Source organism: Sturnira hondurensis, unplaced genomic scaffold (genome assembly GCF_014824575.4).
Source record: "Sturnira hondurensis isolate 20B ecotype Veracruz unplaced genomic scaffold, ASM1482457v3 Scaffold0003090, whole genome shotgun sequence".
Classification (NCBI taxonomy): domain Eukaryota; kingdom Metazoa; phylum Chordata; class Mammalia; order Chiroptera; family Phyllostomidae; genus Sturnira; species Sturnira hondurensis.
In genome coordinates, this window is record NW_028075721.1 from 2,556,366 (window position 1) to 2,577,757 (window position 21,392).

Below are 21,392 nucleotides of genomic sequence, written 5' to 3' on the forward strand. Positions count from 1 at the left end.
ATATTTAGTTTTATTTTTTTTAAGATGTATTTATTTATTTATCTTTAGAGGGGAAGGGAAGGAGAGAAACATCAATGTATAGTTGCCTCTCGTGAGTCCCCTGCTGGGAACTGGCCTGCAACCCAGGCATGTGCGCTGACTGGGAATCAAACCGTGATTGTGTGGTTCGCAGGCCCGCGCTCAATCCACTGAGCTACACCAGCCAGGGCTGTATATTTAGTTTTAAAGAAGGGGGATGGGAGGAGAAGAAAATGTCGATGTGCAAGGGAAACATCCTTTGGTTGCCTCTCACATGCCTCCAACTGGGGCCCTGGCCCACAACCCAGGTACGTGCCATCACCCGGAATCAAACTGGCAACCTTTTGCTTTACGGATGGATTCCCAACCCATGCACAGAGCCATACTGGTCAGGGCAGGTTGAACTTTGCAAGGGTGCTATGTAAGTGAAGTTGTGTATGTTCCAGTTATATGATGTGTCATACCAGCTCATCCTTGTATTGGTGATGCTGGGTTTGTGTCCTTGGTTAAGGTGAATGCAACCCCAGATCTATCAAAAGACCTGTGGGATGAGCCCCGACTGGTGTGGCTCAGTGGATTGAGCAAGGGCCTGTGGGCCACACAATCACGATTTGGTTCCCGGTCGGGGCGCATGCCTGGAGTTGCAGGCCAGTCAGTTCCTGGTGGGGGACTCACGAGAGGCAGCCATGCATTCATGTTTCTCTCCTCTTCTTCCCTTCCCCTCCCCTCTAAAGATAAATAAATAAAATCTTTAAAAAAAAAGACCTGTGGGATGAAAACCGTTGAATAACTTGGTCTTAAGCCACCATTTGCACATCGCTTATAGCATTCACTGATGATCCTTGCCTAAAATCAGTTACTAGTTTTTAAGTGGTAATTTTCTTATCCTGTCATTTCTCCTGAATTTTTATTAGCTGGCATCCATCTATAAAAAAGAGTTTTCTGTCTTCTGTACTTTTTGGGTGGTAGTTTTCACTATGAATTTGGTTTCATTTTTTTCAAGTCTAATAAACCTGATGTTCAACTTGCCCCAGGTTTGATGTGTGGTGACCCCTTCAACTAGTTGTCTTTTTTTAAAAAAAATTTTTTATCCTCACTGGAGGACAGTTTCTTTCCATTGCTTTTAAAGACAGAGGGTGAGAAACATCGATTGGTTGCCTCCTGCGTGTGCCCATACAGGGAGTTGGACCTGCAACCTAGGCATGCACCTGGACCAGGAATTGAACTGCAGCCCTTGGGCTGTAGGGCGATGCTGAAACCAACTGAGCCATGCCAACCAGGGCACTTTTTAAAATTAAGCTGTAATTTACAACATACAATCCATTTAAAAAATGTTCAGTTTCAAGCCCTGGCTGGCGTAGCTCTGTGGATTGAGCGCGGGCTTGCGAACCAGACAATCGCGGTTCGATTCCCAGTCAGGGCACATGCCTGGGTTGCAGGCTGGTTCCTTGCAGGCTAACTACCAGCAGGGGACGCACAAAAGGCAACCATACATTGATGTTTCTCTCCCTCTCTCCTTCCCCTCTAAAAATAAATAAATAAATAAAATCTTAATTAAAAAAAAAGCCCACACACATATGTATGTATGTTGGGTTTATAAAAAAAAAAAGTTCAGTTTCAGGGATTAGTATATTCACTGTTGTACACCCATTACCACTATCAAATTTCAGAACATCTTCCCCAAACGAATCTATACCTATTAGTCCCAATTCTTCTGTCCCCCTGTTTCTCTGGTACCCACCAATTTATGTATGGATNTTGGACCTGCAACCTAGGCATGCACCTGGACCAGGAATTGAACTGCAGCCCTTGGGCTGTAGGGCGATGCTGAAACCAACTGAGCCATGCCAACCAGGGCACTTTTTAAAATTAAGCTGTAATTTACAACATACAATCCATTTAAAAAATGTTCAGTTTCAGGGATTAGTGTATTCACTGTTGTACACCCATTACCACTATCAAATTTCAGAACATCTTCCCCAAAAGAATCTATACCTATTAGTCCAATTCTTCTGTCCCCCTGTTTCTCTGGTACCCACCAATTTATGTATGGATTTGCCTACTCTGGATAGTTTAAAACATAAATGGAATGATATAAATGTGGCCTTTTTGTGTGTGTGTGCTTTCATTTAGCATGTTTTCCAGGTTTATCACTGGCGTGCGTCAGTACTTACGGTAGGTCCTGTTTATGGCTTAATACCGTCCCATTGCATTATCTGTTTATACACATTTGGGTTTCCAGTTGTTGGTTATGAATAATGTTGCTGTGAACATTCATATGTAAGTTTTTGTGTAAACATGTTCTTTGGGGCATACACCTAGGAGTGGAATTGGTATATCATATGGTAGTTCTATTTTAACTTAAGAACCACCAAACTTTTCTTAGCAGCTAAACCACTTTACATTCCCACCACCAATGTGCAGGGGGTTCCGATTTCTTCACATCTTGATCAACACTTGTTTTCTGGGAGTTTTTTGTTTAATTATAGCCCTCCTGATAGATGTGAAGTGCTGTCTCAGTGACTAATGACATTGAGCATTTTTTCATGTGCTTATTGACCATTTGTATACCATCTTAGGAGAATTGTCTATTCATATTCTTTGCTCATTTAAAAATTGTCTTTTTAGCACTGGCTGGTGTGGCTCAGTGGATTGAGCATCAGCCTGTGAACCAAAGAGTTGCTGGTTCGATTCCCAGTCAGACCACCTGCCTGGGTTGAGGGCCACGTCCCTAGTAGGGGGTGTGCTAGAGCAACCACACATAGATATTTCTCCCACTCTTTCTCCTTTCCTTCCCCTCTAAAAATAATGAAATGTACCCTGGCTGGCGTAGCTCAGTGGATTGAGCATGTGCCTGTGAACTAAAGGATTGAGGTTTGATTCTCAGTCAGGGCACATGCCTGGGTTGCAGGCTAGTTCCCAGCGGGAAATACACGAGAGGCAACCACACATTGATGTTTCTCTTCCTCTCCTTCCCTTCCCCTCTAAAGATAAATGAATACAATATTTTAAAAAATAATAAAATGTTAAAAATTGTCTTCTTATTGCTGAATTCTAAGACTTCTTTTTGTATTCTAGTACTAGATGTTATCCGTTGTGTCCATTTGACACTCCATCATTGGTCTCAACAATTCCTTGCTTTCTGGCGCAGAAAGGTTGTCCCAGATTAACCTTGGATTTCCTCTGCCTCTGACGTGGAATCAGCCATTTTCCCAAGGAGTCCTGGTTCCTTTTAGTGGGGACTGGGGTTTAGAACCTAAGATCTGGACTGCAGGCATACTTGGTGTTACTGGATGCTGTTGCATCTGGTCCCTTTCAGTGGGCAATATGTGCTTTTAAAGACTTTTGACATTATTTGAAAGTTGATTTATATCAATTATCTATTTTTACAGTTTCATAGGTTTCACAGTACTCAGTTATGTGGGTGTTCCATAGTTCATTCAACAAGTCTATAGCTGGACATTGTCGTGTTTTTACATAATGATGCAATTAAGAATCTTGTACATATGTTATTTTTACTTGGGGAGATGCATCTTCAGGGTAAGTTCCTAGCAGTGCAACTAGTCAGAAGGTAAATGTGCATCTGTAGTTGCTTGAGATTCTGAAGGGTCCTTCCCCTTAAAGGTTATTATCATTCTGTACCCCTTTCAGCAGTTGTAGAAATTAATAACTCATATTTTGCCTTGAATTTAGGAAGGTTGGTGCACAAACATACGGGGGATTATTCAGTGACACCAGCAGGAATAGTGTGACAGCAGATACACCAGAGATTGCGGTACGCCGCGACTCCGGTGCTCTGCATGGAGTGGTTAGTCCTCACTGCAACTCTGGGACAAGAGCCTCTGTCTTCTCCATCTTAGTTCCCAGACGAGGAAACTGAGGCATGGGTAGGCTAAACAGCTGCTTAGGTCTGAGCCAGCATTCGAACCCAAAAAGTCTAGTTTCTGAGTTTCAGCTCATTGTGCTGCTGTGCAGGTACTTACTGTACTCATTTAAAGCGGATGGGGAAAATACGTTAATTGAAAGTGTTTTTACCTGTGTCCTAAGCATGTGAGCTGTCTAGCCTTTTGCCCGTTCTGTCATGGATGGAGGAGTCATTCTTGTGAGGTGGGAACAATGGCGGAGAATATACCCAAAGAGATAGTGTACAGCATAACTGAAAAGGGAAGGGTCTGCAGTCACAGTTTGCTAAGGAAGGCTGGCTGAGGTGCCTGCCACTGTCCCATCTTGGCCCTCTACCTCCCAAGGCCTGAAGAGCTTAGGGGGTCACCCGTGGTAAGGGCACTTGGCCGGCCCTGAGAAGTAGACTTCACCAGATCTGCCTCTGGATTTTCCTCTCCTGCCGCATCTGGATTGGGAGCAGCTCATGGAGGGAGGCAGCTGGAGTGTTGCGGGGTGGGGAGGGAGGGAGGGAGGGCATGGGCTCCTGTGGGTTCAAATCCTGGTCTTCCTCTGACCTTATGGAAGTCCTACTACTTTGGAATCAGGCAAATACATTTTAGATGAGAAATTGATCGAGAAGCAGAACAAGAGAACAACCTAGACTGGGGAATTGAACCCCTGTTAGGTCTTTCTTGGTAAAGTGGGCATAGAATTTCTTCCCACTCATTGCAAACATTAGAGGAGAGACATGCATGCCTGGCATGTGGTAGGTTTTCAGTGTGATTTTTAGCTCCGAGAATACCTCTAGGAAACCCTAATAAACATTGTTCCAGCAACCCCTTTGTGCCCTGTAGAGTCTACACTTCCCATTTGTGGCATTTTACATTTTGTACTAAGTATCAGGTTTGGAGACAGGTTGGAGGGATGGACCCTGTAACCACTCTCCTGGTATAGTTCCTTGGCCTGCCACACCTGGACCATGCTGGCTCCTTAACTCTGTGTTCCTGACCCTGCAGGGCCCGCAGATAGCCACAAGGATGCAAAGGCTCTCTGACTTGGTTTGATGAGGCACAGACGGTGTTTTGATTAGGAGAAGGCGGAGATGACAGCCCTGAGCAGTGTTGAGAGCAGGAGGAAGGAAGGAGCCGAAATTCCCACTGTGGCTAGAGAACGCACCTTGCTGGTGCAGTGGGCTGGGCCACAGTTGAGACAGCCCAGTGGCCTCTCCCTGGTCTCTGATAGTGAGGGAGTCTTACAGCGGGAAGGGAGGGGAGACGCTGAGATAGCAGGGGTTTAAGAGGCCAGGAATAAGGGTTTAGGGGGTACAGATCAGTGGGAACCAGGGTTCTTTTGGGGGTGGTTTGAGACCTTGGTCAGCATTTCACACAGAAAGTGCCTAACCTTTCAGGTGTTTCTAATTTTGTTAATTCCTACAGATAAAGTTAGTTTTTTCACTTACTGACTTTTGGGGGGAGGGACATGGAGCCATTGCTCTACCCATCCGTGCACCCTCTGATTGATTCTCGTATGTGCCTGGACCAGGGATCAAACCCACAACCCTGGAGCATTGGGAAGGCATCCCAACCAACCCAGCTACCTGGCCAGGGCTAAGGTTAACATTTTTCCCAGTACTGTTAGCATTTAACTTTGTGTTCTCTCTTGATTGTCTTTATCAAGCAACTCAAGATAAATCACAAGAATGTCGAGGTATTTTTCTAGAACACTGAACTGAACATTCCTAAGTGGTCATCAGGCTTCTCCATCTTCCCCACCCTGCCTCCCTGCAAACCCTCATCACCCAACCAGCTTAAGGAACTATTTAAAATTCTGGAAAAGGCAAATAAGATCTGAACTTCAGATGATAAGCATCTTAATTTTTTGTTTGAAGAAGAGTTCAGCAATTTAGAAGTGTGTTCATTTTTAAGGCTGTGCTTTGTTTTAGAGAGGGGCTGCTCTAGTATGTCTGTCAGCAGCCTTTGGCACGTTACATCTGTCCTCGATAGTTCAAATATTTGGCACCACTTGGCTGGGAATCCATTTGTGACCTGCTCAGAGTCATCTGACAAATATTAGCCTGGAATTCCACTGGGGAGTATATAGGAAACTAAACACTGCATTTGTTTAAACTTTGCATGCAGATAAATGCATGTGTTCAGAAGGTATTTGAGCCATTCCAATTACTTTTCGGTGGTTTTACACCCTGAAAACCCATCCAAGAGGATGTGTTCTCTCTTACAGCCAGCCCGTGGGAGGTGAGCAGACAGCAAGGAGTTGCTTTGCACTGTGGCAACTGCTGGAGAATGCGCTGCTGCTGCTGCTGGGGGCGCCTCACCCCTCACTGGCAGCCTCACTCTGGACATTCCCCTTCCCGTTCGTCAAAGCCAAAATCTGGCTTTTCCAAAGTGTGTTCTGGACATACAGGTGGTTAAGTAGGGTGGGAAGACTTGGGTTTAACTAAATTAAACAGGTTGGGTGGTTTTCAAAAAAATTAGTTTTACGGGTGACTGGGTAGGTGTGTGCGACTCTCCAGAAAGGCTCAGCTGTGGGCTTTCTCAACTGGCTGTGACTGTGGGCATTGTCCTGGCTCCACAGATGCCATTTGAGAACATCCACACACTGGGCTTCTAAGGCTTCGTCAAAGCATGTTGTCATGGGAACGGGAATTCGCCTGTCCGTGGGAATTTGGACCCTGCGGGTCTTCCTGTGTGGCCTCTCCACTTTTCGGCTCCTGCCTGCCCCACCTTCTCCTCCCTTTCACCCCCCCAGCCCCAGGAGGAATCAGCATCTGTAAACTGGTGGGTTTGCCATAACTCGGACACCGTTGGGAGTTTTACCCCCTGGGAGAAGGTTTCCCTTGTGACTCCCATGGGCGCCATGGCCCTGGGTACAAAGGATAGTGCAGCCAACACCCCCTGCTGCTGACTTGGAGTCCTCAGAGGAGGCGTCAGCAAGTAGTCTCCAAGCAGCCCCTCTGCCGGGTGGATTTCACCTGCACTTGTAACCAGAAGTATTTCTAGGCTTGAGCTGAACGGGAAGTGCTCTGACATCAAAGGCAAACTGCGGCCCACAGCTTCAGCTGGCAACCTTGAGTCAGGTTGACTTGGGTTCGAGTCCTGACTCCAGAACTTCACCATGTGTAAAGGTATACAGACAAGTCACTTGACCTCTCTGGATTTTAGCTCCTCTTCAGGAAAGGAGTAAGGAGACTCTCGCCTACCTCTCGGGGAGGCTGGATGCCCTGGGACAGGTGATTGGTGCAGTGCCGAGCATGCAGATAGTCCTGAAACAGCTGCGTGGGAGACGGCCTTAGTTCTTGAAGGGGCCTGAGAAATCATGCTTTCAGGATGGGAACGAGGCTAGGGAGGGAGATTACCTGTTAAGGTCACACAGAGGGGAGCAGGGTTGGGACCCAGGAAGCAGGAGTCCTTGCTGCCTTCCCCTACCCAATCTGCACACTTTCCTCCCTCCTGGGCATTGCTAAACACCAGCTCTTAACTCTGAAGACATAAACTGCTAGTTTAGACTATGAGCAGGAGAGTTATTTTTGGGCAGACAAGCTCTCAGCACACCATAAACTCCCATCACCTGGGTAACTGCCTGATTTCTTGGGCAAAGCAGTTCGCCATCTGCTTGTGTGGGTTTCCGAATACACAGTTGAAGTATGTAGCCCCCTGGGGCCTCTTCCCTGCTGCTCCTCAGCCACCATTGCCATCTTCCGAGAAACCGTGGGCATGGGTGGGTGACCCTCAAGATGCCAGTGAGGAGGTGAACAAGGTGTGCCTTGCCCCTCACAGCTAGTAGTCTGGGAGCAACAGACAAGCCAACTGGTGTCTCTGCCACCGCAGTCAGCTTTTCTGCTAAAATAAACTGAAGTCTTCGTGGCGGTCTTCCTCTTCCCCACTGATTTGGCCCTAAAGTTGTTAGGTGGGCAGGGCATGGTGGGTGTCTGGAGCTGGGGTGGGAGCTGTGGTGACTCAGAGCCAGTTTTTGGAACCTGAGTGGGGTGAAGAGAATGTCCCTGGGGGTCGTGTGAGGCAGGGAATGGCCTGGCATGGAGGGGTAGCCCAGGGAGGGTGAAAAGGGCATCTTCCTGGTGGGGATGTGGTAGGGAGGGCACAGGGTGTCAGAGCCCAAGTGGGGCCAGGAGAGCAAACCCATGGGGACTAGTCTGACTGGGTGTCAGCCTGGGTGGGGTGAGGAGGGCATCCACACGGGCTGTCGGAATCTGGTGTGAAGTGAACTTCTACCCGAGATGTAGTCCACTGTGGGGGTCGTGTGGTAGGGAGGCATTTGTGCAGGGGTAGGATTGAGGTGGGGGTAGGAGAACGGTTACGAACAGTGGCGTTGATCAAGTCTGTTACTGCGTGACAGGAAACAGGTTTCTCCCCTGGCAGAGAAGGGAGTTAAAAATAATGGGAAGAGAAAACTAGAATGTTGGGCTGGTGTTGGGGCTATGGGTGCAGACTCATGGTTTTCAACGCACACAGATATGAAATACATATATATGTGTATGTTTATATATGTCTATTCCCTGCTGTCTGCGCCGAGAGATCCTGGGAGCACACACAACCTAATAGCAATGAGCATGCCTTGTGCCTAGATCTCCGTTTCTTTTCTTTTTTTTTTTAAGATTTTATTTATTTTTAGAGAGAGAGAAAGGGAAGGGGAAAGAGAGGGAGAGAAATATCAATATGTGGTTGCCTCTTAAACACCCTCTACTGGGGACCTGGCCTGCAACCCAGGCATGTGCCCTGATTCGGGATTGAACCCATGTCCCTTTGGTTTGAAGGCCCAGGCTCAATCCACTGAGCCACACCAGCCAGGCCAAGATCTCCATTTCTAAATACCATTTTTCAGTAAAATAAACCAGGGAGAAATGGCAGATTCCAGGGCTGGGGCAAGCAAAGTATAAGTGAGTTTGGAACATCCGTGCCAGAGAGTAAAAAGGCTCAGAGAATAATGGAAACATGTCAGAACAAAAACAGGAGCCCCTGGCTACTCTGACCACCTGAGCATCAAAAAAAGGAAAGGTCGTGATGGAGTACAACCCATTGAGTAAAACAGGAAGCTGTGAGTCCAGATTGGTATAAGTGAATAAGTTGAAAGTTTCAAGAGAAACGACATTGCTCATCCAAATTTACATTTAATCAGTGGGTTATAATACATTATGATCAACATTTAGGCTGTTCAAATTCTCCCAAGTTTTTTGTTTGTGTGTTTTTATTACAAGAGAAGACAAGAGTAACTTCCAGTGGAGAAGTCTGGTGGACGCAAGCCTAGTAACTGGCTGAAGGGAACATCACTGGTAAAAGGACAAACAGCCATCTCCTGAGAGGCAGTACTAAGAACACATCGCTTCCAGTGTGTTTCTGCCGAAAGTGTGTGTACCCTGAATCTGATCCTGAGGAAACATGAGACAAACCCAAATGGGGGGACGTTCTGCAAAGTAACTGGCTATAATTTTCAGAAGTGGGAAGGTCATGAAAGGGAAGACGAGTCCGAAGAACTGTTTCGGTCTGAAGGAGGCTGAAGACACAGGGCAAGGGAGGGAACGCGTGACTCTGAATGGGATCAGTTTGCTGTGAAGACAGGGACATTGGCAAAACTCGAATGGCATCGGGGGGTTAGGTGGTAGCAATGCATCAGTAATGATGTCCTGATTATATTCTGGGAAGGGCCCCCGTTTGTAGGACATAGGCACTGCGAAAGTACTTGGGGGTGATGGGGTATCAGGTTGGCAACTCACTTTCAAATAGTTCAGGGGAAAAGAGTTCTTTGTACTGCACGTACAGCCTTTTCATTGTTTTTAGATAATTTTGATAGTTTCCCAATTGAACTAAACATTGAACTAAAACGACAGCTTCAAGTATGCTCATGCATGCAGGCAAAACAGCGCAAGTTGGGATGACATTCAGGCCTTTGGCAATAGCCCCATGATTCTTAAGTTAGTGTGTCCCTGGGCCGATATTTCATCCCCTCCCCTAATCTCTTGGTCTCCTAGACCTGCCCTTCGAGCGCCCTCACACCGTGTTTCCTGCCCGCTCTGATCACTTAACAGAAAGCCTGCCTGTGCTCCACTCTTAGCTCAGGTGCCCACAGACCTGGACAGCCTTCGGTCCCACCCTCCTTTTCAAGAGTCAGGCCTCCTGAACTGTTAAGGGAATTTCCGGCTGCCCCAGGGTTTCTGCCCAGTTGAGTCTAGGGACCCTTGAGTATCCACAGATGTACTCTTGGGGGCTCTGAGACTTTGGTTTTTTAAAGGGCACCGTACATTATTCAGGGTAACAGAATCTCTACTACCCATTTGATGCAGAGGAGATAAGACTTTAAATTATTCATCTGTACTTTTTGTTTCACCCAAATCTGATCGTGTCAGTCCCTGCTTAAAGAGCAAAACGCAGCTCTGGTGGCCCCCCCTGGCTGCTGGGGCTCTTCAGAACCTGTTCCCGTGGACCCAGCCTATCTGTCCGTGCCCCATGCCCTTTCAATAGCTTTTAACCTCTGCCTGTCTGAGCAGGAATCCAGGCTGCTGACCTCTTTCTGAACCTCTCAGGCCTTCCCATCGGGGTAGTAGCCTGCCTGCCTGCCCTCCTTTCAAGATTTTATTTATTTTAAAGAGAGGGGAAGGTGAGGAAAAAGAAGGAGAGAAGCATCGATGTGCAAGAGAAACATCAATCGGTTGCCTCTCGCACGCTCTCAACCAGGGACCAGGCCTGCAACCCAGGCAAGTGTTCTGACTGGGAATCGAACCCATGTCCTCTTTTGCTCTACGGGGCAACGCCCAACCAACTGAACCATGCACGTCAGGGCCAGGAAATCTATTCTTTCCAGAAAGCTCTGCCCTGCCTTGCTTGTTCAGAACAATGGCAACAATAATGAGCGAACGTTTGCTGAAATAATTCTAAACTATTTACAAGTTGCAGATGGGGAAACAGGCCCACAGGTTAATATCTTGGCTGAGGAGACACAGCCGGTGAATATAGCCCCACATTCCGCGAATGGCTCCTTGTGTGCCTATCCCACGTCGGGCCCTGATCCAGGCCCAGAGGACACAATGGCAATAAATGAGGCCTTTGCCCTCTCAGAGCTCATGGCTGGAAGGGCTGCAGATGGATGGGTAAACAGTGCATCATAACACTGCATAATACAGAATTTGATGCAAGGGGCTGTGGAGGCCAGGGCTGGAGTACCTGTCCCAGCCAGAGGACTCATGATGGTGTCCCTGAATGAGCCAATATCTGGTCTGAGCCCTACAGAATGTCCAGGAGTTAGTCCTCATTGGGCTGTTTTGAGGATTAAATGAGTTAATCCATGAAAACTGAGTACAGCCGTATCTATGTGCATTCCATGTGGAATGTATTCTAAAAGTGCCTCCTCTACCACCTATTGGCCTCATCAAGGAATGGGTATGTTTATTGGGGGGAGGGGCATCAGGTGAGATGATGAATTTGGGTCACCAAATCCCATGACGAAGACAGTGCCTAGTGGGCAGCTGAGTCTAAGTGGCTGGAGCTCGGGAGAGCGGTCTGGAGTCATGGGAAGGGGGATGGAGCTAGAACAGCATCCCCCTGTTACCTGGTTTCACTTGCTGCAGTTCCGGTTACCCTCAGTTTGCTGCCCACGGTCAACCGCAGCCCAGGAATATTGAGTGAGCCCCAACTGGTGCGACTCAGCTGGTTGGGTGTTGGTCACCCCGCAAAGGGAAGGCTCCCTGGTGTGGTTCCCGGTCAGGGCACGTGCCTGGGTTGCAGGTTCGTTTCTGGGTTGTGGCACTTGGAGAGGCAACCGATTATGTGTCGTACATCCAACGTTTCTCTCCCTTTCTTTCTCCCTATCTTCCTCCCCCCTCCTCTCTGAAAGTTAGTAAAATCTTTAAAAAACACTAAGTGAAAATTTTCAGAAATAATTCAGGAGTTTTAAATTGTGCACTGTTCTGAGTAGTGTGATGAAACCTCCACCGTCCCACACCCTCCTGCCCAGAAGGCAAACTGTCGCTTTGTCCAGTGACTCCAGGCTGGATGCTCCCTGCCTGGTGGTCACTTAGTAGCATTGCCACAGTGCTTGTGTTTAAGTAACCCTAATTTATTTAGTGATGGCCCCAAGAGCAAGAGTGGTAATGCTGGCAATCGGGTCATGCCAAAGAGAAGTGATAAAGTACTCCCTTTCATCGAGAAGGTGAACATTCTTCATAAGGAAAGAAAAATCATAATGTTGAGGTTGCTAAGATCTACAATAAGAACAAATCTTCTGTTTGTGAAATTGTGAAGAAGGAAAAAAAATTCTTGCCAGTTGTGTTGTCACGTCTCACGGTGCAAAAGTGAGGGCCACAGTGTGTGGATACGTGCTTGGTTAAGGCAGAAAGGCATTACATTTGTGGGGGGAAGACATGAACACCAAACGTGTTCCCACTGATGGCAACGTGTTGCACCAGAGAGCCCTGAGCCTGTCTGTAGGAAGATGTCAGCAAGGGACACTCTGAAATGAGGGCCACCACGCCCTTTACTGCAAGTAAGAGATGGTTACAATACATTTTCAGAAAGACAACATTTGCATAACTTTTATTATAGTATATTATAATTATTCTATTTTATTATTAGTTACTGTTGTTAATCTCTTACTGTGCCTAATTTATAAATTAAGCTTTATCATAGGTATGTATGCATAGGAAAAACACATATGTATGTACATATAGGGTTTGGTACTACCCCCGGTTTCAGGCATGCACTGGAGGTCTTGGACTGTATCCCTCTCAGGTAAGGGCGGGATGGCTGTACCCTGAGAAACACAAATTCTAGGGGTCAGGCCTATAAAGATGACTGAAAGGAGCAACCAGAGAAGTAGGAGGACAAGCAGGAGAGCCCGGGGTCACATATGCCAAGCAAGGAGACTGTTTCGAGAAGGCAGACACAGTTGGCAGGATCCCATGCTGCCGAGGGAGCTCCTACTTAGCCTTCAGAACCCGGGTTAACTCCCGAAGCTTTCCCTGCCCTCTCTTGGCCCAGATGATTGTATGGACCTTGCGGTTCTGCAGGTACTGGTAGCAGTACATTCCTGTCCCCCACCTTAGGCCTATGAATTGGAGCATCAGCGGAGGTCCTGAGAACCTGTCTACTCCTTGAGTGATTCCCCTGCATGTGAGAGTTCACAAACCCCTGCATTCTGGAGAGAAAATCCTGGGGTAAGAGTCTCATTGGCTCTGCTCAGCCCCCGTGCCCGCCCTGAGCTATGGTCCAGGATGGCAGGGAACCTTGACAGGTCATTCTTGGGTCAAGTGCCCATCTTCCTCGGGGAGCATCACCTGGGAGGTGGAAGTAGAAAAGAAGTAGGCCTAGAACAAGGCGGGGTGCTGTCATTAGAAGCAGTGGGGTGGATGTCCAGCAGACAGAAGCAAGCATGTCTGCTCTAGTTCCATAATTACTACCCCCACAGTTCTTTTGGGAGGGCCTTGGGGTCCCAGCGTGTAGTGCAGGGCCGGGCCCAAGGGTGGGCCACCAGCAAATGTTTGGTTTACCGAGGTTGCCTCCTGGCTACCTCAGCCACTCCCTGAGGTTCACAGGGCTAGTTGAGCCAGCACCCGGTCTGGCATGACCCTGGGCACTGGAGTAAAGGCAATGCCCATACTTCCTTGCCGCCGCCCTTTTTACCTTCTTTCCCAGAAGGCCATTCTCCCTGTGCCACGGGCAGAGAAGGCAGCAGGCAGCCAGGGAGAGGCCGGGCAGCTGCTGAGCAGACCAATCTTCCCCAGGGTTGTCAAATGCCAGCAGGGTCTGGAGGCAGCAGGAGCTGTAGAAACTGGGGTCCCACAAAGACTGGGATTCCACCGGAGGTTCCAGTAAGGGATGCAGATGGATTGGCTTGGGTTGCCCTTGGTCACAGGAACCAAAGGAATGTCAAACTGGAAAATCCCAGCGAGCACTATTTTTAGAGAAGACTTGGAGAGCATTTTTCTGGCTGAAGGGACAAGTTTCTTCAGAAGTAGCAGTTAACTAACCCCTGAACCGCTCCGCCTGGAATTTGCCCAGGCGCCGGCCCCGCCCTCCAGACACGCGGGGACACTGTTGGAGGAGTCCAGTCAGTCCCCTGACAGAGGACGGGGCATCTGCTCCTTTCAAACACCAGAGTGAGCTGTTTATGTCTTTGAATCCAATCCGTCAGGCGTAAGGAATTTGTGTGCGCCCTTTTCTGAAAGACTTTTTAAGAGTACAGAGAATCATATCAAACCAAGTCATTAGTCATGTAACATTAAACGTGAGATTTTCCTGGGTGTTTCGTTAATGCTTGGTATTGATCAATTATTTCTGATAAACTTAATTGGTCTTTCTACTATAGACTTTATACTTGAAATGTTCAATCTCACCGCCACTGTTTATGTTTTTCTGTTTGAGGCAATTCCTGAGCTTATTAAGAGTAGTACAATAGATAAGATCTATTGTTTAATGAAGTTAAAGGAAAAGCTACCCCCACCCCAACACTCACAGGGTGCACTGGGGAGAGATCTCAGTAAGAACCTGCAGTGAGATGCGAGCACCCTCCCCCCTGCCCTTCACCTTGTCAGGCACCACCTGCAGAGGCAGACCACGCAGGACCACAGTTTGGGAAGGTGTTCTGCTCTCAGGCCTGCATGGAATTTAGACTCTAAAGTACTGGTAGGATCAAGGCCTTTGACACGAGGACTCTCGGTGAGTCCATGGAATCAGTGTGCTTGCTGCGGGGACTAGAATGAGGGGTTCCCTGACTGGGAGGCTGTTGTCCTTGAGGAGACGGCCCAGGGCTAACAGAGGCCGAGGGACCTGGGGAGAGGCCAGGCCTGATCCGGGTGAACTGGGGTATCCTGGGGAATAACTCATATTAAGGATGCTATACTCTGAGCAGCTCTTTCAGGGCGAGCTGGGGATTGAGATAAGAATCTGCATTGTGGTTGCTGGCGGAGTCTTTCCCCTGGCAGCAATTGGTGAAGTAGCATCTGGTTTATTCATCAGTCTCTTCTGAGTCTGGTTGTCTTGAGTCAGCTCTCAGTAAGTGGACCAGACCCTGAAACCCAGAGACCTGTCCAAGGCATTTAGTTCCCTATGCATTTATCACTAATTTATCTTCTCTGTCATTTATTAGCCTCATTTTGACTTCGGCACTCACAGACACCCAGAGACACAGCCATAGTCACAGACTCATGAGGTATTGCAATTTAACGCTGGGGAAGGCCTCATAATACCAGGTTTTATGTACGATTACTATGTGGAATTCCCAACAATGCCTTTTGGAAGTCTGTGAACTTCTGTCAAAAAAAAAAATGAGTCTGTCCTTGCCACTAAAAATAAACTTAGGCTTGTATCCAGGGACAGGAAACAGTAAGTACTGAAGGAAACCCCCAATCTTGCCTCCACTCAGTCCATCTCCCTCTTGTAGCCAGAGAGTAACTCTAAAAGTTAGGCCTCACCGGGTCACTCTCTTGCTCACCACTCTTCCATTCAGAGTCCACCCTCTCACGAGGCCCATGAGGCCCTGCAGGGACTGGCCCAAGGCTATGTTTCAGCTTTGGGTCTTGTCTGCCGGTCCTCTTCCCCTTGAATTCTGCCCGTGAGCCTCTTCACTGTGCCTTGATTTTGCTTGTGTCTGGGCCTTTGCACATGTTGTTCCCTCTGCCCAGGGAACACTGTTCCATCCACCCTTACCATCTCTTTGCTTAGCTAACTGCTGTTCATATTTCAAATCCCAGCTGACATTCCGACCCACGGACCCAACCGACTCGTTGCTGAGATTCCTGTACCCTGGTGCACAGCACTCAGCACCTGCTGTCGTGTTCACTGGGTTTAGTACTTGGTCTCCAAGGCTGCAGTGGCAGGAGCTCTGTCTGCCTTACTAGTTACCGGCTCGCATGTTCCTTTTCTAAAAATGGTTTTTAATTTAGCTTTCATCTTTATTGAAGTTATAAGTGCACATGTTTGAGAGACTCAAGTAGTTCTATAAGGCCTACAACCCCCACTACATTTCCTGCCCCCAGAGGCAGCACTTTGAACTCGAAACTGATGATTTTTGTTTTCATCTTTATATTTTTAATGAACATGCATTTACTACTGCCTCCTGGTCTTCCAGTTTTAAGCATCCACTGAGCTCCCATGATGTGTGATGGGTATTTAGGTCTCCTGCACATCCTGCCCTTCCCCCTATCACACAGGCACGCATCCTGGACCCCATCCTCTCCTGGAATGGTCACATGCTTTTAGGTGGGTCAGTATTCATTGTTTACATTACTATATTTACAAAAATATTATTCCCAGTTGAGTTATGTGGTTTACCATACTTATCTTTTTCTATAGATCAGTTTATTCTCTGTATAGTTAGTATCAATGAATATTTGCTTAGTTTCCTATGTGCATATCAAAATTTTCCCCAAACTATGTATCTTGCTTTGCAGTGTATCTAGCATTTTGGCCCGCAACCCAGGCATGTGCCCTGATTGGGAATCAAACCAGTGACCTTTTGGTGCACAGGCCGGCACTCAATCCACTGAGCCACACCAGCCAGGGCCAACTTTTAATTTCATCTTGAAGAAGTCTCTAGAAGTCTCTGGCTGCTCCCATCTGTGCTGGTTGACTACCAGTCCTGCTGCATGTGGGCCTCTGCCCTTCACCCTGGAATACTTATCGCCTCTCTCTAGGCTGTGTCCACTCTTTCTGGGATTTTCTGTCCTCTGCTTCCTTGGTTTAAATCCTTGTTTTGGTGATGTCCTCCCCCAGCAGCTTCCTGAGAAAGAGACAGGGAGTCTTTGCATGTCTGAGTCTTCCATCAGTTCTCATACCTGACTGATACTCCAGCTGGAACCAGACTTCTGGGTGGGATCGCTTTTCCTCAGAATGTGGAAGGGTTTGCTCTATTCTTTTGTAGCTCACAAAGCTGCAATGGAAAAGTCTGATGACTTTCTGATTCCTGACCCTTTATAATGGAATCTACTCTGCTCCTCCTGCAATCTCAAAGATCTTCTCTTTGCCCCAGTGGTCTGATGTGCCTTGGTACCCATCCANCTGATACTCCAGCTGGAACCAGACTTCTGGGTGGGATCGCTTTTCCTCAGAATGTGGAAGGGTTTGCTCTATTCTTTTGTAGCTCACAAAGCTGCAATGGAAAAGTCTGATGACTTTCTGATTCCTGACCCTTTGTAATTGGAATCTACTCTGCTCCTCCTGCAATCTCAAAGATCTTCTCTTTGCCCCAGTGGTCTGATGTGCCTTGGTACCCATCCATATCCACTCACTATGCTGGGCACTGATGGGTCCTTTAAGTCCAAAAGTCATGTTCTTTGGTTCTGAGAAATGTTATTGAATTATTATTTTTATTATTTTGTAAAGACGTATTTATTTTTTAGAGAGAGGGAGACAGAGAGGGAGAGAAACATCGAAGTGAGAGACATACATCAACTGGTTGCTTCTTGCACACTCCCAGCTGGGGACCTGGCCTGTGTAACCTACGCACGTGCCCTGACTGGGAATCGAACCTGCAATCTTTCAGTTTACAGGCCTGAGCTCAATCCACTGAGCCACACCAGCCAGGGCTGAATTATTATTTTATGTCTTCTTCCCTCCATCTCTCTCTTCCAACTTTATGGAAGTCTTATTCTATTATTCTCTTGGACTATAGCTGTAATTTCCTTTTCTATCTTATTATCTTTTGGCTCTATTTCCTGTGAGATTTTCTTTTCTTGAACTGTTGTTTTTTCCCTTTCATATTACTTAATATCCAGGGATACACACACATACACACAATTTTCAGTATGGTGCCCCTGACCTTAACTGTGTGCCTAGTGACCAGATGAGCCCTTCAGTTTTACCTCCTGCAGAGACTGGAACTACAGTCTTGGAGGGAACTGAACTGCTTTTTAAAAAGACTCTCAACTGACCTTGTCTTTTTGTTCCTGCCTCCACCACCACCACTCACACATGTGCTGGTGCTGCCCACTCCAGAGCCCTTTGTTCTGTGATAGGATCTAGGTTGCATTTCAGCCTTTCCCTGTGCCAGCTGAGGGTTTAGCTTTCTTGGATTTGCGAAATCAGCCACCAATTGCCCATTTGCTTTTCTGCTTCCAACATTTTGTTGCTATTGTCTCCTTTCCCATTCTTTGTCCCGATGGTGTTATGCCCTTAAAAAATAAATCCCCGTAATTATTTCACTGGGATTTAGGGGAAGAGCAGAGGCCAGAGCCTACACCCAACCGTTCAACTTGTTATCTTTAACTGCCAGCCTGTCTCCAGTCCCTAGCACATTGCTTAGTGCATAATAAGTGCCCAATATTTGTTGGTTGAATAGAGGCACTGAGTTTCCAATCTTTGGTAACAAAAAGGTGAGATTCCTTTTGGTATTTACTGCTTAGCTTGGAGTTCACAAACTCATCTGGGTTGTATATTAGGCAACATTGTGCAGTGAAGAAAGTTGAAATCTGGGCTCTGTCCGCCAATGAATTGTGTGGCCTGGGACAAGCTACTACAGCGCTCTGGAGTCTTAGTCATTTCTCCTGTAAAATGGGAACCTGTAAAAATAATACCTCCGTCTAGTGCCTTGCTCAGTGCCTGGAGCATGGGAGGCTCCCGTCACATAGGTGGTGTGTAGAGTTCAATACCAAAACGACAGTTCTTAGGAAGTCAATGTTTTACTTAAGTCTTCACACTTGAATTACAGATTGGTCTCTAATTAATGCCTTTCAGGGCAAAAAGTCTGTTTTTAACTTGATGATTAGACAGAGATCATAAAATCTTTTCAACTAAGAGAGGGTCACCGAGGGTCTACTTCGTGCTAGCGCCCCTTCCCGGTCAGGCTAGTTGATCGAGAACTTGACACTGTAGTTATTCACAAATATTTACCGTGTGTTGGTCCTGCAGACACATACTAAGTGACCCCCACTCGTTCCGACTCTTCATCCCTGCTGCACTCAGCCCCTGGACCAGAGGCGCCCAGTGTGGGAGCCCAGACACTTAGACCCCTCTCGTGAGCCAAACAGCCCTAGTCAGGCCCACCCTGGGCCACGCACTGTTCCTAGCAGCCAAATCACGCAGCGCATCCTCGTCTTCACCGGGAAGTACCCCGGGCTACCTGCAGAGGACCCCACATTCTCCAGAGGAAAAACTGAAGCAGCTCCCTGGGACAGCAACTCCGTGCCCCGGTTCACCTACACCCTCCCCCTCAGCTCCGGTTCCTCCGGGTCCCCAGAACCCCTTCCCGGACTTCCAACCTCGCACTCCCGAATCGCCAGACGCCGAGTCGAGCCCCACCCCCGGCTCACCGGCAGGTGAGGGCGGGGCCTACGGACGCCCCACCCCCAGAGGGCCGCGGCGCCCGGCCGCCACCTCCGCCCCTCCGGAGCCAGGAGCGCCTCCGAGCGGCCGGCGAGAGGGCACTAGCTCCGCCCCCTCCCGTCCCGCCGCGCCGGCTCCCGCCTCCTTCCCTTTCCACCCGCTCCCGCCTCCTTTCCTTTCCGCTGCCGAGGCGGCGGGAGCCGAGCCCGAGCGGACCGAACCGCGGCCGCAGCCGGTGGCGGGCGCAAGGGAGGAGGCGGCGGGGCGGGCCGCAGGCGGTCAGTGGGGCGGCGGCGGCGATGCGGCAGCCCCGCTGAGCCCACCAGCTCCGGGCGCCGGGGACCGGCCGCGCGAGGCGGCCCGGGCCGGGCGGCAGCATGCGGAGCGGCGAGGAGCTGGACGGCTTCGAGGGCGAGGCCTCGAGCACCTCCATGATCTCGGGCGCCAGCAGCCCGTACCAGCCCACCACCGAGCCGGTGAGCCAGCGCCGCGGGCTTGCCGGCCTGCGCTGCGACCCCGACTACCTGCGCGGCGCGCTCGGCTGCCTCAAGGTCGCCCAAGTGGTAGGTGTCGGGCGGGGCCCCAGGTAACGGCGGGCGGCCTAGCCGCGCGCCTTCTCCCCCTGTTCTGTTCCTGGGGCAGAGGCCCGGCTGGCCTCCGCCGCGCATCCGCTTCGCAGGGCCAGACCCCTGCCCCACTCACCCCTTCTCCCTCTCGGGGTCCCAGGGCCGCCCTTCCCAGTCCCTTGGGGACTCTACTCTGTCGCCTCAGGTGTGCGCCTCCTGCCTGAACACCTGCCCCCAGGCCTACCTGCCTTACTCCCACCTTCGCTCTCTCGGCTTTGGTAGTCCGTGGAGCCCGCTTGGGGGTTATGCTGTCCCTTGGGCACTACTGGTCATAGCAACTTGTGACAGATTTTCGGGCCCGCACAACCTCCACCCCTCCTGATGATGGTCCTTCTCTGCTTCCACCACTGGGGACCGTGGCTCGACTTGCTCCCTGGTTCCTAGCAGCGCCTGGCATATGATAGACGTTCAATAAAGACTTGTCGAATGGAGCCATGTCGCCTAGATGCAGTGGGGAAGCCCAGGTCTGCCCATTAAAAAGTCTCCAGTTTACACAGCAGAGGTTTGAGTCCTTAATTAACCTAGTCAGAACCGGCATCCTTGACTCCTCTGCCCCAGCACGGTGGCTGGCTTTGCCCAATTGGTACCCATAGTTAAATCACTCTGGGAGGGCAGCCAGTTTGGGAAGTAACAGAAACAGAGAACTTTCTGTTGGACTTGCCTATGGTAGAGCTCATTTCTTAGAATTCTTATTTTTAGCTTCCAGGGTGCTCAAGGCAGGGGCCTGTCACTTCAGCCCCTCTTTTGTGGTTTTGTAGCAGGCCTCTTTGGGCATTTCCTTAGCTCTGCTGTGGACAGGGCATGCTCCGGTTCAGGAAAAAACTGTCCGGATATTCCCTGTCACAGGTAGGCCTTCCTGCGAGGCCAGGCAGCAGAACTTTATAGACTCCTCAGCCAGAGAAGCCATTTACACGGAGCTGTAATGTATGTGCATTTTGTTTCTTCTAAGCCTTGGGCTTCTTGTGCTCACTTGAGTACCTAGATAAGCGTGCCTTGGGAATAACGTCATTTGGGGACACCTTTTGAATAAAGGTCTCAGTGTTTGTAAATTGCAGGGTCATAGGCTGTTTTATCTCTCTTGGGTGAAATGCTTGTTCTGCTGACTGTTGGAGGGTATTTTTGAAGGGCTCTGAGGAAAGACAAAAGCAGTAGGTCATCCCTTTCCAGAGCTTTAAGCCGACCTTTAAGCTGCAGTGCTCTTTGAGATATGTTGGTTCTGTAGTTATGCATTGCTGTTAGCGAAGAGAGTGGAGGAGATGGGGGGCAGTGTGTAACTGCCTTTTGAAGGAGGCAGCTAGGCAGTGTTGAGTACAGCACAGACGATCAGAAATGGACCAGAGAGCAGGGCGGCATCTCGGGTCCAGGTAGAATATGGGGCCTGGTTTAGCACCTTGCTTTGTTTCCCTTGCAGACTTTTGGAAGTAAATAGAACTTGCCACTCAGAAGAGCTGGGAAAAGAATTGAAACCCAGTAGTTTGTATAAAATGTTATCCAGCCGTTATCACCTCATTGCTGGAACTTTGTCACCTAAGGCCAGTAATGGAAGCCAGTGGTATTGTAAGGTGTTATTTTGGTGTAACGACTC

At 48.8% G+C, this 21,392-nt stretch overlaps 1 protein-coding gene across 1 annotated transcript in view; it reads left to right on the plus strand.

The window, feature by feature from the left end:
- Positions 1-19,303: 19,303 nt before the first annotated feature.
- The window catches only part of CMTM4 (CKLF like MARVEL transmembrane domain containing 4), a 52,630-nt gene continuing 50,541 nt past the window's right edge, over positions 19,304-21,392 (plus strand). The window contains exon 1 of the mRNA XM_037041584.1: positions 19,304-19,744. Coding sequence (XP_036897479.1) covers positions 19,559-19,744 — 186 coding nt within the window. The 5' untranslated portion in view covers positions 19,304-19,558. The remainder of the gene's footprint in view (positions 19,745-21,392) is intronic.